The sequence below is a fragment of the Protomyctophum bolini genome (genome assembly GCF_963924005.1).
Source record: "Protomyctophum bolini genome assembly, chromosome: 1".
Classification (NCBI taxonomy): Eukaryota; Metazoa; Chordata; class Actinopteri; order Myctophiformes; family Myctophidae; genus Protomyctophum; species Protomyctophum bolini.
In genome coordinates this window covers 51,714,976-51,737,623 of record NC_137862.1, presented here as the reverse complement: position 1 = coordinate 51,737,623, position 22,648 = coordinate 51,714,976, and the positions used below count along the sequence as shown (strand labels likewise).

At 41.1% G+C, this 22,648-nt stretch overlaps 2 protein-coding genes across 2 annotated transcripts; one reads left to right on the top strand and one right to left on the bottom strand.

The window, feature by feature from the left end:
• Nucleotides 1-3,355: 3,355 nt before the first annotated feature.
• Nucleotides 3,356-13,854, top strand: LOC308311209 (chymotrypsinogen B-like). Its single transcript, XM_080757833.1, has 6 exons — nt 3,356-3,535; nt 10,170-10,353; nt 11,094-11,248; nt 11,427-11,564; nt 13,081-13,217; nt 13,580-13,854. Exons 1-6 carry the CDS (start codon nt 3,394-3,396, stop codon nt 13,781-13,783), a joined length of 960 nt encoding a protein of 319 aa, XP_080613959.1. The 5' UTR covers nt 3,356-3,393; the 3' UTR covers nt 13,784-13,854.
• A 6,343-nt stretch (nt 13,855-20,197) lies between these two features.
• Nucleotides 20,198-21,600, bottom strand: LOC308320772 (uncharacterized protein; the record flags this gene model as incomplete). Its single annotated transcript, XM_080771434.1, has 3 exons — nt 20,198-20,345; nt 20,618-20,704; nt 21,212-21,600. 3 exons carry the CDS (start codon nt 21,598-21,600, stop codon nt 20,321-20,323), a joined length of 501 nt encoding a protein of 166 aa, XP_080627560.1. The 3' UTR covers nt 20,198-20,320.
• Between the last annotated feature and the right edge of the window lie 1,048 nt (nt 21,601-22,648).

The following is a 22,648-nucleotide window of genomic DNA, read 5'->3' as shown; positions in this document are numbered from 1 at the left end:
CTCTCTCTCTCTCTCTCTCTCTCTCTCTGTCTCCAGAGAGAGTTTGTATGTTTGTATGCTCTGCATTAAATGCGTCTGCTAAATCCCTAAATTATATTTTAAAGTATTTCATAGGTCAACAATAGTATACACCCCCAACTGAACATGTTAACTCACACTGATGTACTGCTAGACAGGAACCATCTACTGTTACACTCAAACTCATTCATTTGATCATGTTTCTCTTCAGCAGTTAATCCAACAGTCCACACAATGGGTAAATAAAACAAGAACAGACAACTACGCAACATTGTAAGCTGATTTTAGTTTTCCTTATAATCAAAGTAATATTACCTTTTTACTGGATATTATATTGTCTGTACAGAGTCTGATGATGTCAGGTTGGTGGAAGGAACCAGTCTCTGTACTGGTAAACTCGAAGTGAGACACCAGCGAGAGTGGAAACCAGCGGCTGATTTTACATCTAACTGGAACCTCCAGTCATCGTCTGTGGTGTGTCGACAGCTGGGCTGTAGCTCTGCTGTTGACTACAAATGGAGGTCTGGTTCTACACGTCAACCTGTGTGGTGGATTACATCTTCCTGTGTTGGATCTGAATCGTCACTGAAGGAGTGTGTAACGATGCAGGCTGTTCATTCTGTGGATAGACTGGAGGTGATCTGTTCAGGTATCTATCTATCTGTCTGTCTGTCTGTCTGTCTGTCTGTCTGTCTGTCTGTCTGTCTGTCTGTCTGTCTGTCTCTCTCATATGAAACATGATGTAACTCCAACGGTCCAACCTAACCCATATGAAGCCTGAAAGATGTTCCACAGTTTTGTTTTTTCACTGTTTTCACTCAAACTAATTAATTTGATCGTGTTTCTCTTCAGCTCTCCAAGTTAAACCAACACTCCACACAATAGATAAACAGACATGAACAAACAAATATATACATTATTACACATTGTAATCTAACAGATGTTCTTCTAATTCAAGTAATATTACCTCTATACTGTTTATACTACTGTCTCTGTACAGAGTCTGATGTCAGGTTGGTGGAAGGAACCAGTCTCTGTACTGGTAAACTCGAAGTGAGACACCAGGGAGAGTGGAAACCAGCAGCTGATTTTACATCTAAGTGGAACCTCCAGTCATCGTCTGTGGTGTGTCAACAGCTGGGCTGTCGCTCTGCTGTTGACTACAAATGGAGGTCTGGTTCTACACGTCAACCTGTGTGGTGGATTACATCTTCCTGTGTTGGATCTGAATCTTCACTGAGGGAGTGTGTAACGATGCAGGCTGCTCATTCTGTGGATAGACTGGAGGTGATCTGTTCAGGTAACAAAGAATAACTTCAACACTGACAATCATCATCAATCCATCCATCTAGTCTCTCCAAGAACCTGCAGAGAAAAAGTCTTGATTCTGCAGAGAACAATACTGATACTGCGGAGACAAATTCTTGATTCCGCGCCTTGAAAGTTAATATAGCACATGATTTTGCATTAAGAAATAACCCAACCTGACAATCTACAATAGTATAAATACTGTACATACTGTAAAAAACATGATGATGTCACCATGGGCCACATACTGTACATACTGTACATACTGTACAAAACATGATGATGTCACCATGGGCCACATACGGTACAAAACATGATGATGTCACCATGGGCCACATACGGTACAAAACATGATGATGTCACCATGGGCCACATACGGTACAAAACATGATGATGTCACCATGGGCCACATACGGTACAAAACATGATGATGTCACCATGGGCCACATACGGTACAAAACATGATGATGTCACCATGGGCCACACATACTGTACATACTGTACAAAACATGATGATGTCACCATGGGCCACACATACTGTACATACTGTACAAAACATGATGATGTCACCATGGGCCACATACTGTACATACTGTACATACTGTACAAAACATGATGATGTCACCATGGGCCACATACGGTACAAAACATGATGATGTCACCATGGGCCACATACGGTACAAAACATGATGATGTCACCATGGGCCACATACGGTACAAAACATGATGATGTCACCATGGGCCACATACTGTACAAAACATGATGATGTCACCATGGGCCACATACTGTACATACTGTACAAAACATGATGATGTCACCATGGGCCACATACTGTACATACTGTACAAAACATGATGATGTCACCATGGGCCACATACTGTACAAAACATGATGATGTCACCATGGGCCACATACTGTACATACTGTACAAAACATGATGATGTCACCATGGGCCACATACTGTACATACTGTACAAAACATGATGATGTCACCATGGGCCACATACTGTACATACTGTACATACTGTACAAAACATGATTATGTCACCATGGGCCACATACTGTACATACTGTACAAAACATGATGATGTCACCATGGGCCACATACTGTACAAAACATGATGATGTCACCATGGGCCACATACTGTACATACTGTACAAAACATGATGATGTCACCATGGGCCACATACTGTACATACTGTACAAAACATGATGATGTCACCATGGGCCACATACTGTACAAAACATGATGATGTCACCATGGGCCACATACTGTACATACTGTACAAAACATGATGATGTCACCATGGGCCACATACTGTACATACTGTACAAAACATGATGATGTCACCATGGGCCACATACTGTACATACTGTACATACTGTACAAAACATGATTATGTCACCATGGGCCACATACTGTACATACTGTACAAAACATGATGATGTCACCATGGGCCACATACTGTACAAAACATGATGATGTCACCATGGGCCACATACTGTACATACTGTACAAAACATGATGATGTCACCATGGGCCACATACTGTACATACTGTACAAAACATGATGATGTCACCATGGGCCACATACTGTACAAAACATGATGATGTCACCATGGGCCACATACTGTACATACTGTACAAAACATGATGATGTCACCATGGGCCACATACTGTACATACTGTACAAAACATGATGATGTCACCATGGGCCACATACTGTACAAAACATGATGATGTCACCATGGGCCACATACTGTACATACTGTACAAAATATGATGATGTCACCATGGGCCACATACTGTACATACTGTACAAAATATGATGATGTCACCATGGGCCACACATACTGTACATGCTGTACAAAACAAAATGAACAAACTGTACAAAACACTAACTCTCATAAAGGGCTAATATTGCTGTCTAGAGGGCAGAAGGGCAGTTTCTCTCTGGCGCCACCTATAGTGTCTACCTGTGCTCATTGTGGACGGCTGCATCTCTCCACAGTGACACTGTCAAAGCACTGCGGACCCCCAGAGGTCCTCCAGATAAACAGCATCATGAAAGGTACGAGACGAGACGTGTACGCACCCGGAGAGAAGGTGTTCTACGAATGCATGGTGGGATACACTTGGACCAGAGGACCCCACAGTGTTACGTGTGTGGATGGACAATGGACACGTTTAACAATACAATGTGGAAGTAAGTGTATACGTTTTTCAGTGTTGTTTGATTGAAGTGTGTGTGTGTGTGTGTGTGTGTGTGTGTGTGTGTGTCACCAGTCACAAGGAGGTCCTGATTCTGGAGGTGGGCTGTGTCTTTGATTTGTACATGGACCTAGCCTGGGTAAACCCACTCCCCCTGCTGGACAACATTTCATTCTGCCAGGAGGGGTGAGTCTGGCTAAATAGGAATACAAAGTTCTTAAGATTGTATCAGCTTTGGTACGAGCCAATCCGCGACCGAGCTCAGGGCTCTGTGATTGACAGCGCACGTTGGCCAATCAGGAACGATTTGAGCAGTTGATGACGTGTGAACTACTCGACTCGACTCATTCACAACACAACAAACATGGCGGAGCTAGTAGATAGAAGTGACGTTACCGATGGAATAAAAACAGCCATAGGTGAAGTTATTGCAGAAATGGATTCAATAACAGCAATTAAACAAGAGCAAGAGTATGCACTTGTGGACTTTCTCCGTGGAATTGACGTTTTGGCGCTTCTTCCAACTATCTTGCAAGTATCTTGCAAGTATGATCGAACCCTACAAACCCTCCCGCTCACTCAGATCAGCCAACGCAGGGAAGCTGGAAGTACCCTCACTAAAAACGCCGGGACAACGCTCCACACGTCCCAAACTCTTCTCCCTTCTGGCTCCAAAACTGTGGAATGCACTTCCCATTGCAGTCAGAACTGCAGCATCACTCCCAATCTTCCGCCGTAGTTTGAAAACCCACCTTTTCAGATTCCATCATGGCCCATAGCACTTACCCCATCCCCTTAGATAGCAATTCTGTAGACTTAGATAGCATTTGATACAGACTTATAGCATGTTATGTAAACAGCATAAGTGCATTGTATGTAGTCATAGCACGTCATAGTACATAATGTATATCATAGTAGTATAGATGTATAGCTTATTTCATTATAGATATTCCACTGTTACTTTCTTAGCTTACGCATGTTTCATGATAAATGTTTTTATGTGATGTATTCCCCATGCTTTTTGTTCTTGCTTAATGTAAATCGCTCTGGATTAAGAGCGTCTGCTAAATGCCTAAATTGTAAATTGTAAATTGTAACTGGATTTGGAAAGTCGTTAATATATCAACTCGCACCCTTGGTGACAAAGAAAATGTTTCCCGACAGCAATCCTATCTTCATCGTTGTCTCTCCACTCGTTGCGCTCATGGAGGACCAGATAAAAGAGGCAACAAAACTAGGAGTTACTGCTATGCAGCTTGGTGTTCACAACGTTACGGGCCTAGAACAGGGATCCTATCAGTTAGTATTTGGCAGTCCAGAGGCTTGGCTGATGAACGAGAAGTGGCTGAAAATGCTGGAAAGTCCTGTGTATCGTGAAAACATCAAGGGGATAGTGGTCGACGAAGTACACGTTGCATACAAATGGTAAATATCTCCTGTTACTGTTTAAACTTATGATTATTTGTGTTGTAGACTATAGGGCAGTGATTTTCAACCCTTTTCATATCAAGGCACCTTATTTATACAGAACTTGAGCCACGGACCACCATTTGATGACATTTAGCCTCAATATTGTGTTATTGTTGTATAAAATGTCCACAATTCCATGTTGTTGGTATGATTAGGAGAGATAGCAGGCACACGTTGATAAAAATAACATTCTACATTCTGTAATTGTGTAGACTTCTTGTAAATTATGTAATGCAGAGGTTTAACAATAGAGAGAGTTGAGAGAATCTATAATAACGGTCCATTTGGTAACCAACATTCCATAATTTAACTGGGGACCACCTGTAACCCGCTCAAGGACCACTGGTGGTCCCCGGACCACTGGTTAAAAATCACTGTAGTAGACTACCAGGGCTAGTCAATGTAGGCCCCCTATTTTTCATGTGTATATGATGATTTTTTTTGTTGTTGCAAGTGTATATTTGTCTTTAAATGTTCTGATGAATAGAAACCGGATGACCCCCAGTTCTACAAACTGTTATTAACATTTTCAATCAATCAACAACGTTATCTGTGAAGTGTGAACACAAGTGGAACGTTAGGCTACTGGCTTCATTGTGGTAATCAACATTGTCTGCTTTATTGTCTTTCTCAGGGGACTGGGTGCAAAGGGGAAACCTGCCTTCAGAGAGAGCTTTTCAAAGCTTAGTGTACTACGATCCATTGTGAAACAAGGTGAGTGCCATGCTACGAGCTTGTAGATCTGCTATTTTTCAACAGCTACAGTTTTAAATAATGGTTTAAAGCTATAAACCATTATTAGACCTATAGCCTCAGGTCTAAATGGGTTAACTGTAGTGCGGTACATAAACCTGTTATGTCTTGTAATTTACCATTGCACTATTCTGCAATAAATAGCACTGTTTATTTGTGTCATCATGTATTATATTCTTATTCTTATGTCTTCTTCAGGCACGCCAGTGTTGGCTCTGACTGCATCAGCAGACATGGAGTCCAGAGACAGAGTCACCAGACTTCTAGCAATGGAGAATGCAACACGGGTGATTGTGAGCCCCAACAGAAGCAACATCCGGCTAGGACTAGCCTCAGCACCACGACTAGAAAAAGTACAATGTCTTGACTGGATTGTGGATGATGTTCGAGCCAAGGGAACAGCGATGGCACAGATCATTATCTACTGCCCGTCACGTGACAAGACAGCAGAAGTGTACCACTATCTGAAAGCAGAACTAGGTGAAGATTTCTGGTTAGACAGGGACCCAGAGAAAAAGTGGGACAATGAACTGATTGGCATGTACCATAAAGGGACAGACAAAGACAACAAGAACTTTGTGATTAGTTCACTGAACGGACAGGGGAATTGCAGAGTTGTTGCTGCCACAACTGCGCTAGGGATGGGCCTCAACTTTCCCAATATCTCTCATGTGGTGATGTTTGGTCCACCAAACGACACAGAAGCGATAGTCCAACAGGCTGGCAGAGCTGGGAGAAATGGAGTGCAATCACACGCAGTTTTATACGACACAAAACAGTCATGTCATGTGGAAAAGGCAGTACGAGATTTGGTTAAGGAAGGCAGAACCAGTTGCTTAAGAAAAGCTTTGTATAGTCCATTTGAAGAGATCACAGAAAGTCTTGAGCCAGGTCATCTGTGCTGTACATTTTGCCATAAGTCATGTTCATGTGATGGATCAGGTGTTTGTGTTGAGCCTCTGCCCATTTATGAGCAGCAGAAAAAGATTTGTGTACCTTTGCAGTCAAGAGTGGTTACACATAATCACAAAATATTAATCAAGGCACAGTTGGAGAAGTACAAAAACGATTTGGTTGCAGACCTCCCATACCTATTCACTAGCCAGGCTGCGTGTACAGGATTTAGTGATCAATTGATTGTTGCCGTTTTGGAAAAGTGTGCACACATCTTCGACATAGATTACATGCACGGCACATATTACAAGTTATCAATGATGTTTTCATGACATTGAAGATATGCCGCCTGCCAACCCCCCAGAGGGTGCTAGCTTTTGTCAGCCAGATATTTATTACCGTGGCTATTTTGATGAGTCGAATGAAGACACATACTGTGATTCTAATGAGGATTCCAATTCCAGCTCAAATGATGACATTTGAAGTTGGCCTGAGCATGTAATTTTGTTTTGTTTTGAGTCATACTGATGTACTTTTCTGAATGCAACTTAATAAAGTTTTCATTGTTGGATACTCTATTTATTGTCCGTTGTTGTAGGTGTGCAAAAGCCTTGCTTTTTAAGTCTACCGAGTGACGGGTCCATTTGGTTTAATTTTACATTCCCTAGAGTTCTATTATAGTCTGCATTACTTCATTTACAGCATACACAATTGGAGAATGTAGAATAATTATTTTGGTAAACGTTTCTCTCTCCTATGGTACCACATTAATATAGCATGGAATTGTGGACAAAATCTTATCCAAAGATAACAAAATATTTAACGTTTAAGGTCAGAGCTTAACCCATTTAGACCTGAGGACGATTCTACAAAAAACGCATGTTTCTGTCAGTGGTTCTCAAACAATTTCATGTCAAGGACCCCCAAAAATATGTCATTGGCTGCCGACCCCAATCTGAAAATGTTGTTCCAGGGACCCCCCAGAAGCAAAGATTTGAGTTAAAAACCTTCGCTCTGTAAGAAAAAAAATAGCAGATCTACAAGCTTGTAGATCTATGTTTCAACAGCTACAGTATAACAATGCTTAAAACACAGAATGGGCTAAATCTCAAATGCCAAATAATGGACCTTGATATACTTTTTAAACCACTGCTAGACAAACAGAATCCAGGAGCTTCTTATCAATATCCTTGCTCATTGATCTAAATATATATTTTAAGATGGCGTTCCCTTATTGCATGGTGTGGATTCAATCCGGGAGAGCTAGGTGAGATTGACATCAAACATCAGCCATCAATTAAGTGCTTTTCTCTTCTGGACAGTTAAATATTTATCAACATGACATAACAATCAAAGACATTAGAATGTTACGATGGACCACTTCCCAGGTTAAATTTGGCTTTAGTAATGGGAAACATTTTTGTTGGGTTGATCCAATAAAGCAGGTCTCAGGCAGCTCAGGGGTTAATTAAGTAGAGAATGTAGAATCATTATTTGGGTAACACTTTTAAGGGAAGTCAACACCTCAAAAGATTCCCTTCCCATGCAGTACCCTGTAGAGAAAGCCATTCTCTGTCCAATCCTTTGAAGCAATTGCCAGATGTGTGACCCAAAAACACTATATCCTGCATGTATACATGTATGTATCAACTTATGCTCTCACAATAAATTGTGACGACTGCCTGCAACTGCCTGTCCTTTGAGACCGTATGCTGTATTAACACAGTGCTATTTAAGAAATGCAAAGGTGGTGTTCCAAGCATTTTATTTCACAAATTAAACAATGAAAAAGCAACATTTATAACTATTTATACATACACACAAACATATTAAATAAATGGAAAGGACAAATGGTTACCCTACATTCAGAGCTTTGTTAAGCCAAAATATATGTACAAACAGTTGCAATTGCACATGAGAAATGGGAGACAAAATACTTTTCACATTTGAACTACTTTGGAGTAGGAGGATGATATCTTTTCCTTTTGGCTGCCCGTGGTGTTTTAATCGGGGAATCTCTCATCCTTTTCTCCGTTTGGGGTGGTGTAGTCTTCGGAGTGGTTGGAGATTGGCTAGTAGCGGCCGGTTCGGCACCAGTTTCTACCTGTTTCCATTTGTTGAGTGTTAATAACGACTCCTCTATTGTTGTCATCTGTCTGAAGCACTTATTGCAAATACGCAGTGATTTGTCCTCTTGTGGAAGCAGCTTTAGGCCAACGGAAACCAGACGCTGATATATGGTTCTTTGTCTAGGATCCCTTTCGTAAATCTTCCTGGTGTTCGATAAACGGCCGGCTTTCCGACAATTATCTTTGCCGAGACGGCAAAAATCGTTGACATTCGATTCAGCCATAACAATAACAAAATAACAAAATAAAGTGTGGCAAGAATATTTCGCTGCTGCTGTGTGCAATGCATAGAGACTAGTAATGTGTGTGAGACAGGAGGAAATGGAATGAGGTGAAGTAGGAACGGAACGCGTTTAGATGACGCCTCTTGTTTTGAAATACGCTGATTGGCTGAAGGGGTTGTCCGTCAACGCTACTCTCCCGCCCAACGGCTAAACAGCCACACAGGCGATTATGCCAGACTCACCCCTCAGGCAGAATGAAAATCTGACGAGGGGGGAGGGGTTTACCCAGGCTAACATGGACCTAGCCTGGGCACCATTTCATTTCGGTATATGATCCGGGCTGGAGCCGGATGATATGCTTACGTCATGTTGTATAGGCAATGGTTTGCCTACAACAAACAGGAAGCTGTTTGTTGCTTCCTGTTTGAATAAAAGCAATAAAAGCTCTCATCAGCGAGAGCTTTTATTGAGAGGGAAAAGGAAGTTGTCGCCGCCTGTTCATCCTGTCTGGCGACTACAAAACAATACTACAACATGACGTAACCACATCATCCGTCCCCAGCCCGGATCATACAGACTTTTGAAACAGAGACCAGGCTTTCCTCCGAGGCGGTGGAAAGCCTGGTGAGGCGAGGTTAACATGGACCAGGAATTCCAAGATAAACATTCGAAGTATCAACCATTAATTGGATTGTATAAAAAACCTGGGGTATCGCTGTAGATTTGCCATACTGATATTCGGAAGCCTGGGCCATGTGCATAAATTGACCATGAGTGGCCTATGAGAATAGCTGGCATGACAAAGAGCAAAGCCAAACAACTTGCCAAATACTGTTCTGTTTCGGCTGTTATAGGCAGCTTGTCTGTGTGGAGGAGGAGGTGCCATATGTGTATCCTTAAGTGTACATGAACTGTCAACCCGGTTATATTTGTTTCCTTGTAAAATGTATTGTAATTTGTGGATTCAAATAAATACATTGAAGTGTGTGTGTGTGTGTGTGTGTGTGTGTGTGTGTGTGTGTGTGTGTGTGTGTGTGTGTGTGCGTGCATGCGTTGCACGGAACGCAAGCATGCACACACACACACACACACACACACACACACAGTCACACACACACTTCTCTCCATGGCTCTCACGCTCTGTCTCCATTTGACTCAGGAAAGTGCGGCAAGCGGATCGGCAATATGCTCACAATCAGCGGAGGCACTCTGTCCCGACCTGGAGACCATCCATGGCAGGTGTCTCTGCAGCGCAAACGCAGAAACACATCGAATGCGTTCGGACACGTCTGTGGAGGCGTCCTCATCCATTCCTGTTGGGTCCTCACCGCTGCTCACTGCGTGTAAGATGCTCTGAATGCTATGTGTGCTAACATGCTGCTCTGAATGCTATGTGTGCTAACATGCTGCTCTGAATGCTATTTGTGCTAACATGCTGCTCTGAATGCTATTTGTGCTAACATGCTGCTATGAATGCTATGTGTGCTAACATGCTGCTATGAATGCTATGTGTGCTAACATGCTGCTCTGAATGCTATTTGTGCTAACATGCTGCTCTGAATGCTATTTGTGCTAACATGCTGCTATGAATGCTATGTGTGCTAACATGCTGCTATGAATGCTATGTGTGCTAGCATGCTGCTCTGAATGCTATTTGTGCTAACATGCTGAGGTCTTGTCATGCTGACCAGATTGTCCATTTCTGAGTTTTGACTCAACAATGAAACAATAATCTCTACGTTGAAACTATATACACTATAGCACTATAGGACATGGCATCTGTCTACATAACATTAACTATTTAAATTACATTGTAGCCTTTCCATAAGCCTGTAAGGTCGTCAAGGCTATAGGCCAAGTCCTACGGAACTAAGATGGAGTCTGAAGAGGTAGGTTTTCAGACTATGGTCCAAAGATTGGGAGTGAGTCTGCAGTTCTGACTGCAATGGGAAGTTCATTCCATAGTTTAGATTGGGAGTGAGTCTGCAGTTCTGACTGTAATGGGCAGTTCATTCCAGTCTGGGAGCCAGAATAATGAATGAAACGTCTCTCATGTCTTAATGACTGACTGTTGTTTCTCCAGTAAGACTAACGACACCATGGACATGCAGGTGGTCTTGGGGGGAGTGGACAAAGGCATACATGAAGAGGAAGACCAGATCGTCGAAGTGGTCAGAGACTTCATTCATGGGGAATATTGGGAAAGCAAAATAAACAACAATCCAAGAAATGACATTGGTGAGACCATTCATCTACTCTATGTCTCTGATTGGTCCATTCATCTACTCTATGTCTCTGATTGGTCCATTCATCTACTCTATGTCACTCACACAGCATGCCTTAAGGTCTAAATGATGACATAATGTCAGTCAGAGATGCCAATGTTATGTAACTATTGTGTTTACTGTGTCTTCAGCATTACTGCAGCTGGAAACCACCAACGGAGCATTCTGTGCCAATGAAACCAGCTACGTTACGACTGCCTGTCTGCCAGACAAGATGTCCCCCGATGGAACGAAGTGTTGGATCTCTGGATGGGGCGAAACTAAATATGGTATACGTGTCCAACCATTCCACTGCCATTAATCACACCTTAACCCATTCTGAACGGGAACCCATTTTAGTGTTAGCATAATGTTATGTTTTAGCTATTGAAAAATAGCAGATCTACAAGCTCATAGCGCGCCACGAGCTTGTAGGTCTGCTATTTTTGAAAAATCGAAGAACGACTGACATTTTTAGAATCTGATCTCGGGTCAGAATGGGTTAATCAGACCAGTGTGTGTCCACTGGAAACCTCGTATGAATCTGGATCTCAGGTCAGAATGGGTTAAAGATGGAGTGCCGTGATTGTTTTCCACCCTAAAACATGATCATCAGGTCTTATTGTTATATAAGGAGTTATATTTTTTTCCAAAAAAAAGTGTACAATATTTGCTCTAATGTTGTTTTTATGTGGACACGCCCACCAGTTAATTAAGTATGCCTGGTTTGCTTGGTGGGTGCTTAGAGTATATATGAATAGAGACGGCACCGGATTCCTCCTCCCATCCACTTGCATTAAGTTGCTCAAAAGCGCATGAGGCGATTTCACTCCTAGGAACAAGTGCATTCTGGGATGGATTGCCCCAATAACATGAACGCGCTGGTCGTTGACTATCATTGTGCCGTTTGTGCGCGTTCACGTATGAAACATTCGTTCACGTGTCATGGCCCCCAATAACATGAACGTGCGCAATGATAGTCAACGGACCAGCGCTGGCTCGAGCTGCAATATCAAATTCGGCCACTATGTCCATTTCGCCTCAGGGTTTCCTCCGGGTGCCGTCTCTATTCATATATACTCTAAGGGTGGGTGGTGATGGGTGGTGATGAGTGGTGATCCACCTGAACTGAAGCCACACCCACAGCTGTAGTTGGGAGAGGGAGGGCTTAGAGGATGGGCTGATAGTGTGATGTCACTATATTACTGTTTATTTCATTGGCCCGTTTGACTGTCAAGGGTTCAGCCTCCAGGAAGAAACCCTAAATACAAAGTTAATACACCATTGCACATAAAAACGACTCCAGGGTGTCTAATGAAGTACTGTCACCTCATAGACACATGGAAAACTGGAAAAATACAAACATTGTGGCACTCCCTCTTTAAAGCTGCTTTTATTATTATTATTTTATTATTTCTAATTGTTTGAGACTCAATCACCACTCTGATATAACCAGCCCTTGTAATTTATTTCTGGACTTTGAAAGCAGTTTTAGCTGCAATACCACAATGTCCTGAGGTGGTGGGGGTGCTGATATGCAGATTATTTAATATTTGAGTCATTATAATACTGATGCTAGATAAAAACCAGGCATGTTTCCATTCCATGCCAGCTTGGAAAATCAACAATGGTGGACATTGCTGATGACATCACGATGAGGACAAGATTAAGGTTATTTGTGGGGATAGAAAACACATATGGGAGCCCCAAAAACACAAACTTTATAGGTATATAGGTACTTTAAATAAAAGCTACACCAGTCTATATTAACACAGGGATAAACCAACCAGTGTTCTTGTCCCTCAGATATCCACCCATCCAAACTGTCACAAGGACAGGTTTCCCTGATGTCTCATGAGCGTTGCATGAAGTTTTATGGATCCCAGCTGGACGACACCATGATCTGTGGAGAAGACAAGACGGGACTAGTCAGCACCTGTAGCGTAAGAGTGTGTGTGTGTGTGTGTGTGTGTGTGTGTGTGTGTGTGTGTGTGTGTGTGTGTGTGTGTGTGTGTGTGTGTGAGAGAGATTGATGCTTGTCAATATTCCCAGTAGAGATGAATAAAACAATTTGATCTGATCAAAAAGGTTTAATTGAAGATAATACAAAAATGAGAATAAGTCAAAGAGATAAAGTAGATCAAGTCAAAATGATAAGTAGGTGACTCATATGGCTGTGTGTCTTACAGGGTGACTCATATGGCTGTGTGTCTTACAGGGTGACTCATATGGCTGTGTGTCTTACAGGGTGACTCATATGGCTGTGTGTCTTACAGGGTGACTCATATGGCTGTGTGTCTTACAGGGGGATTCGGGCGGACCCGTGATCTGCAAGGACCATGGGGTTCACTACGTGGCAGGCTTGGCCAGCTGGGGGAGTGGGGCATGCGATGGTGAAAACCCTAATGTCTACACCGACGTCCACAGACAAGTGGAGTGGATTTCCCGCTGCATTGCCAGCTATGGAAAACAATGCAAGACACAGAGTGTGTGGGAATATGACTATTAAGGATAAACCTACCAGTAAGACGCGCAAACGCGGGAAGCGAACGCAGCTGAGACCCTGCAGATCATGTCTGTCTGTCTGTGTGTTTGTCCCGCTGTTACTGTATATGTGGACCTGGCCCCTTTTGTGCCCATATATGGAGCTGAGTGGACCTGGCCCCTTTTCTGCCCATATATGGAGCTGAGTGATTGCTGATGCAACACACTCCATATTTGGATAGCGGGACAGACAGACAGACAGACACACAGACAGACACACAGACATGATCTGCTAGGTCTCATAGTAAGTGCTCACTGCGTTCGCAATTAGCAAGCCATTGTGCACCAGTGGTGAAACGCAACTAAGGACATGTTTTTTCTTTTTAGGTATTTCCATTCTCCTAATAGTTTTACCTCTACTCCACTGCCACATATGTGCCAGTAGAATAGTCTATGGAAGAGTGTCAGAGTGGTAGGAGAGGGTGAGTATGTGGTTACTGCATCTCACCAGCCCTTCCCCTGATTGGTTGGGGTTGCCTACTGGATCACCAGCCCTTCTTCCCCTGATTGGTTGGGGTTGCCTATACTGGATCACCAGCCCTTCCCCTGATTGGTTGGGGTTGCCTACTTAAGGCCAACAAACACCTGAGGTCTTCAGCATAATTATTTTTTGTTTTAGTGATGTTCTGCTCGCCTGCCATGTTTTTGGTTTGTTCTGCATGTGTATGATTTGCCATCTTAAACTTCATTAAAAGGACAAGGTTCATGTTTTAGGTTGTTATTAGGAAAAGTAAAAGATGGGTGTTATTCTTTTTTTTTTTTCATTTGCTGCTTTCTTTCGTTTTAGGGATTTTAGCTGTTTTTGACGGGGTGGGGGGCAATGTGACATATTGAGCCACACAGTGTGGCTTCCCCCCTGTAGGCTACCTTCACATTCAGTAGATCCTGTATTCTTCTGTGGAGTTAGGTGGTTTTCTCTGTCACACACACACACACACACACACACACACACACACACACATACACACACACACACACACACACACACACACACACACACACACACACACACACACACACACACACGTTACACAAGATGGAACAATAAAGTTTTATGTACCTCTATACAAGATGGAACAATAAAGTTTTATGTACCTGTACACAAGATAGAACAATAAAGTTTTATGTACCTGTACACAAGATAGAACAATAAAGTTGTACAGTATGTACCTGTACACAAGATAGAACAATAAAGTTTTATGTACCTGTACACAAGATAGAACAATAAGGTTTTATGTACCTGTACACAAGATAGAACAATAAAGTTTTATGTACCTGTACACAAGATAGAACAATAAAGTTTTATGTACCTGTACACAAGATAGAACAATAAAGTTGTATGTACCTGTACACAAGATAGAACAATAAAGTTGTATGTACCTCTATACAAGATGGAACAATAAAGTAGAACCTTGAACCTTGTGTGTAATATATTGTGATTATTGATTTATTGATTGATTTATTGATTGATTGTGTGTAGGCTCAAACAATCAGGCTCTGCCTGTGGGCCGAATTGATTGCCAAGTATACTTTTCAGTTTTATTTATGGTCGCTATTAAATTAGGATAATAATTTGGTAAGTTGGTATTTGTTATTATGTTTTATGGCATGTAACAAGTTGTATTTATTTTGCTACAGTACTCAAGTGAATTGACAGACATGGCTCTGAGTGACAGGTCCCTGATTGGACCTGCCCCTCTGTTCCTTATTGGTTCTCCCCGACAACACCAGTTTCCTGTTGGCTGGGCACTCTTCCTGTCTCCGTATAAAAGCTCAGTTGAACTTGGACTTCAGCAGGGGACGACAGCATTCAGCAGCAGAGACTCCATCCCTCTAGTCCTCGCTTGTGCCTGCCTTATTATTGTTTGTTCTTGGTTCTTGTTCGTTATGCCGTAAGTTATGTTTTGTTTTGTTTAGCCCAGTGTTTAGTGCAAAGTAACCTTTCATTTGCCTTTAAGTCTGTAGCCTATGATTTGCCCTTGTTAAATAAGAAACCCGGTTCCTACCTTCTCCATGTAGGGGTGCCAGGTATTTTCTTTTGTTAACTTATTGTAATTTTGGTTAGTTAGGGTAGTTAGGGATTTAGAATTGTAATTTTGTTTAACATTCTGTTAGGGCCTTTAGGTAGGGGTAAACTTTTGATTTCCAGTTAGATTCGTTTTGTTAGAATAGCACCTGCACTCTGAAGCCAAAACGTGAGAGTTGTGAACCAGAAATGTACAAATTGTCTCTAATGTTGAACAAAAAGAGCGACTACAAATAAATTGAAGTTCTTTTCACCCTGTCTCCTCTCAAATTGTGTCATGTCCCTTCACCCTACCTAGACGAAGGTCCATAACAGGCTGTCATTGAGAACACCTCTAAAACACAGATGACATCATCTATCTTTCATTAACACGTTGCTGATGAACATTTAGGGGCTTTTTTTTATTTATTTTTTCTGCGTTAATATCGTCCTGACATCCCGTTAATATCGTCCTGACATCCCGTTAATATCGTCCCGTTTGCTTGTATTTGTATATATATATTTTTTTTTATCAGTATATGTTTTCAAAAGGAGCAGCTGTTTATGGTCAAAGTTAGAAGAACCGGAACCGGATCAGATGAGATGGACTGAACTGATCGAACGGAGAGGATTTCACTGATCGCCTTTTGTGTCATGATTAGCTTTAGAGGGGATGTGTTTGTGTGTGTGTGTGTGTGTGTGTGTGTGTGTGTGTGTGTGTGTGTGTGTGTGTGTGTGTGTGTGTGTGTGTGTGTGTGTGTGTGTGTGTGTGTGTGTGTGTGTGTGTGTGTGTGTGTACAAACCCAAACGCAGTATAGTTTTGCAAAGAAGTCACGTCCTTCCCCCGGGTGCATCCCTCCATTCCGACATGCTGCCATTCCGACATCCCCCCATTCCGACACGTTTTAGTCCCACCATTCCGACAGTCCACAAATCTTAAATGTATTTTCAAGGCAATTGTTTAAGGGGTGTGTAGCAACTTATAATGTAATAATCAGCTCATAATGTAATTAAAAGACGAGCACATAACTTAATAGATTTTTCTATAATGTAATAATGTGTTACATTAGGAACCTCCACATAGGCGACTCATACTGTAATAAAACTTCATAATGCAATAATGTCTTTATAATATATGAGCTGGTTATTACATTATGAGTTTTTATTACATTTTAGTCATATTGACCATGATACTGACATGACACTGACATGATACTGACCATGATACTGACATGCTACTGACCATGATACTGACCATGACACTGACCATGACACTGACATGATACTGACCATGACACTGATATGATACTGACCATGACACTGACATGATACTGACCATGACACTGACCATGACACTGACATGATACTGACATGCTACTGACATGCTACTGACCATGATACTGACCATGACACTGACCATGACACTGACATGATACGGACCATGACACTGACATGATACTGACCATGACATGACACTGACATGATACTGACATGATACTGACCATGACACTGACATGATACTGACCATGACACTGACATGACACTGACATGACACTGACATGACACTGACCATGACACTGACATGACACTGCCATGATACTGACCATGATACTGACATGCTACTGACCATGATACTGACCATGACACTGACATGATACTGACCATGACACTGACATGATACTGACCATGACACTGACATGACAATGACATGACACTGACCATGACACTGACATGACACTGCCATGATACTGACCATGATACTGACATGCTACTGACCATGATACTGACCATGACACTGACCATGACACTGACATGATACGGACCATGACACTGACATGATACTGACCATGACACTGACATGATACTGACCATGACACTGACCATGACACTGACATGATACTGACAAGATACTGACATGCTACTGACCATGATACTGACCATGACACTGACCATGACACTGACATGATACTGACCATGACACTGACATGACACTGACCATGACACTGACCATGACACTGACATGATACTGACATTATACTGACCATGACACTGACATGATACTGACCATGACACTGACATGACACTGACATGATACTGACATTATACTGACCATGACACTGACCATGACACTGACATGACACTGACATGATACTGACATGACACTGACCATGATACTGACCATGACACTGACATGATACTGACATGATACTGACATGATACTGACATGCTACTGACCATGACACTGACCATGACACTGACATGATACTGACCATGACACTGACATGATACTGACCATGACACTGACCATGACACTGACATGACGCTGACATGATACTGACCATGACACGGATAAAAATGCTTTTTATTGAACAACGCGGGATGCAGAAATTCTAATCGCTGTTGCACCAGGAGAGGTTACCTGGTGCACATTGGGGGCAGATGGTCTCTACTCTATACCACAACGTGACTTTAGCCAGCATGCGATTGCACATGAACCCTGCAGCCACACTGAGGCGCTCCAACGCATATAACATGAACTACCCACCTAATGTTGCGGATGTTCCATGTTTAACGTAATTTCAAGTACGGTATGTACTAATTAAAAATGGAGGATAATTCAACAGATAAAATGCCAAGGGGCTTGTCTTTGGTGTATGATACAAATTATATTGCACTGTCAACTTAAACTCAGAAAAGTACATTTAACCTTTATTAGTTTTCTTATAAAAGGACAAAGTCTTTTCAATGATGCTGAGATTTTCCAGTTATATCTCTATACATTGATTGAATAGGCTACTAGGTAGAAAGTCCTTGTGGTCATGTTTCCATCTATGTCCTATGTATTTAACTCATAAACACACAATAAAATATAGCAGTTCAATATCGTCACAAAAAACACAGCCCTGAAAGGTGAATTTACATGCCGGTTTTAAAGGAATCCCCATTTTTAAGGGATGGGGTCAGGACATTCCACACTTGGGTAATATTGCAGTGTTGAATAAGGAGAATTCATATGTGAAATTGTATTAATATTCTAATAGAAATCCCTGCTACAGTGTTTGGTCAGCAACATGAGTCTCGCCATCTCTTTCGTAAACTTTCTCTTCGTGAAATAATAAGAATACCAGATAGTGATAGCAAATATAATAGTAAAGAATAGGCTACACTGTGAAATGAGGCTAACAAATGCATGATCAATCATTGTCAGTTTATTGGCAATGACATGGAAGACAAAAAATAATATATAATATACTGCAAATAAATGATAATATACTAATCTAAATTGGAGTAGAATATCATCAGATTATACCTTCAAGTAAAATACAGATGATTGAATGAAACATTCATAAAGTAATTGCTGTAATATCTAATTTGTTTCTGCTTCATTTGAACTTATTTATTCTGGACCTTTTCACAGTTTGACTGTGAATTACTTTTAAGGTCTGGCAATAAAGTATTCAGACTCACACACACATTAGATTTGAGCTTAATGTAAATCGCTCTGGATTAAGAGCGTCTGCTAAATGCCTAAATTGTAAATTGTAGCTAGGCTTGGGCTATAGTTTTGCTCAACCACTCTAGTGCTGTCTTGGGTTCAATCAACTCTGAGTGTGCAAATGGATGGATTGTCTGACTTGGAGCACTCTGGTTTCAATGTGTTGTGATTAAGTATTTAGAATGAAGAAAACCTGCATTCTTTCACCTGGTTCAAATGTAAAATAGGCTAAATGATGATGGCTGATGCTTCAGTCACTATAGACAATGCATTCAAATGCAGAGATTAAACATGTTAATGGTCACTGGTTGGACACATCACCTGTTAATGATCACATTATGGATGAACTGAGACCATTTGTTGCACAGATAATCTCTATTCTATATCCTATAATGCAGCTACAAGCTGTATTGTCCTTAAACCTTAATTATTAAGAATTAATCTAATGCTTGTGGTTAAAACGTATATATAGTAACTATACTTTTATGAGATTGTATCCTTTTTTATATTGTTGCGAGATTGTATTTATATTTGATGGTTACTTTATTCATTTTAGTCATCATTTTAATTTACTCTGATGTCATATAGTATGAACCTGTATAATGTAACAAAGTCTGATCAAAGAGCAACAATAAACATCAGTAAGTGAAAATAATAAAATGGGTTTGCACTTGTTTATTTTCACATGGGCCTACTTGATAACATCCCCAGTCTCCAAGTTGGCCAACTAAATTCACATACATGAATAAAAAGGGCATATGTGACCAACTCTTAAAAAAATAAAAACATCATGCTACAATTTCCATCATAAAGTAGCCATAGCTATGTTGGAACATTATAGGACACTATATAATGTCTAACAACATTGTATGTGCAGTGTTGGTATAAACTATAAAAAATCTTCTAACGTGATGTGATTCATGTCCAGTCCAGAAGGGGCAGACACTAGAATAGTGTAGGAGGAAAGATACGTCCAGTTTAGATCTGCTGAAGAAACTGCATCACTCACTGTCCTCAAAGCTGGGCCTGGAGTAGAATCAAACATTTAAACATTGTTCCACTGTTACAATACATGCATCATGTTCACAGAATACTGCCATGTTCATGAAACATGATGAATAAGATAGCCAATATGATGTTTTTGCATAGTTCTGTATGTCATTAAATGTTCAGATTTAATTGAGGATAAAGGACCCGAATGGAAACAAGCCATAGTGGTTTTAAAACCTATTGGACTTTTTGCAAACTGTTAATAAAGTATGCAATCAATTAAATCAATCCATGTCCATGATAATGACCTGTGTAGCTTCCTCAGCCTCTGGCGTGGTTTTAAACCATTCTCCACGTAGTGTTGCCTCAGGGCGTTGAGTTCAGCGTTTCTGATCCTGGACAAAAGAAACACACACAAACACCTTGGTTTTAAAAACACAGATTTAGCTACTGTTCCAGACTAGCATATCTGATAATTAAGGTTGGACTTGCCCAGTGGTGGAATAAGTACTCACATGAATACGTATCAATACTGTAGTATTTCTTTACTTGACTAAAAGTACAAAAAGGTATTGCCAGCAATGTGTAGGCTACTGTCTCAAAGTAGGCTACTCATTGTGCAGACAGCAGAGTGTAACAAATAATTGGCATGGACGGTGGAGTACTATAAACTAGACACAATATTTTCCTCTGAGATGTAGAGGAGTAGTCGAGGTTGGCATTGTTTCTTTATTGTCAATGGACTGTGTGATGTTTGTTAGTATACGTTTTCTGTATCCTGACACATCCGAAAAAGTATCCATCTATTGGGAATTGAAAATAAACTAGTTGATATATTGTACCAAAGTACAATACATGTAGGCCTGCCACTTTAACAGTTACTTTCCACCAGTGAAACTCACCCATAGACGAAGCAGAACGTAGCCCGACACACCACCACAGAGTTCACCATGTAGGTGGCGTTGACTCTCTTGGTGCACCGAGTCAGACTCATCTCACTGATCTCAGAGTCGTTCATGGAGGTCTTGATTATCCCCAGGAGGACCAGGTCCCGCTGGTTCCTGGACAAGGCTGCGGTCTTCCTGCGGGTCTCCCAGATCACCGTCGGGTCCAGGTTCTGACTGCATGAAGCAGAAGTCACGGCGGGTTCCTGCTGCCGATCCGAGTTCTCCTTGCTGTTGTGTTTTCGTTGGCATTTGCAATCAAAGTTTCGGATCTTTTCCATTTCTGCTGCTTCTCGACGTGCTCGTCGTTCAGAAGCCAAGCGGTAGATGTCTTCAATGGTAGCCATTGGTCAAGATTGAATACGGTGTTTTACTAAACTAACCGCCAGCACGCTCAGTGGTACTTATGGGTGGTGAATGATGATGAAGAGAGTGAATGAAACCTGAGAACAATGGGTTGGGTTCATTCATGCAAATGTTGTAACTCTCCGCCCCCAAATAAGACGAGTCAGAAAACACAGCACAGTGGTTCTCAACCAGTGGTCCGGGGACCGTCCAGTGGTCCATGTAACCCTAGTTTGTAACCATATGGACCCAAATTTGAGATTAGCGTAAAATAAACAAGTGTACTGTTAAACATCTACAATTCTGACACAATTAGAGAATGTTGACAACAAAACCGTAGGCTAGAATTTAACATTCTCCAGTGATTATGGCATAAATGCGTTGAATGCATTTTCGAATATTTACAAAATGAAAGTAGAAAATACATGCTTTTCGTTTTATTTCATATGTTTAGATATTTTGCTGTGACACAGTTTGAACACCAGGCCTATAACTGCCCTGAGTATTGCCATTTAATATATGTGAATGCAGCTTTGATTTTATCCTATTATCAATGAGTTATCAATCTGCCATAAGAAACAGTTTGAACTACTGTATGTGATTTTACTGGTATGACATGAGAACAATAATTACAAGGAAACGAACAACTGAAGCAGTTTTTTATTTGCTAAATAGAGGCAGATACTAATCACAAATACATCAACAATTTCATTCGGCCTATTATTATTTAGACATTATATGAATTAGTATTATTCTTTCTGATATGAGCCTACAGAATGCTAAAATATTAAAAAGCAACAAGTATACTTTGCTGAAGAAATGTGGAGTTTGCCGTGTGAAACAAACCCCTGGTCACCCCTGTGTTTATAATTACTTTATTGACATAAAAAAGCTTATATTATGATGAGATTTGTTGTATACTATAACAATTATCCATAATTGCAAAAGCTTATCCCAAGCTAAAATGTATGTCAATATATGTGACATATATGGATCATTGTTTAATTGTTTTCTTTCTTTTATTCTTGTGGTTTTGTAAGTTGGATTTCC

Coding starts and splice junctions, on each gene's coding strand:
- LOC308311209 (XM_080757833.1), top strand. CDS start 3,394: ATGAAAGGTACGAGACGAGACGTGTACGCACCCGGAGAGAAGGTGTTC. Junction 3,536..10,169: donor TTTAACAATACAATGTGGAA/GTAAGTGTATAC, acceptor CATTTGACTCAG/GAAAGTGCGGCAAGCGGATC. Junction 13,218..13,579: donor GACTAGTCAGCACCTGTAGC/GTAAGAGTGTGT, acceptor TGTGTCTTACAG/GGGGATTCGGGCGGACCCGT.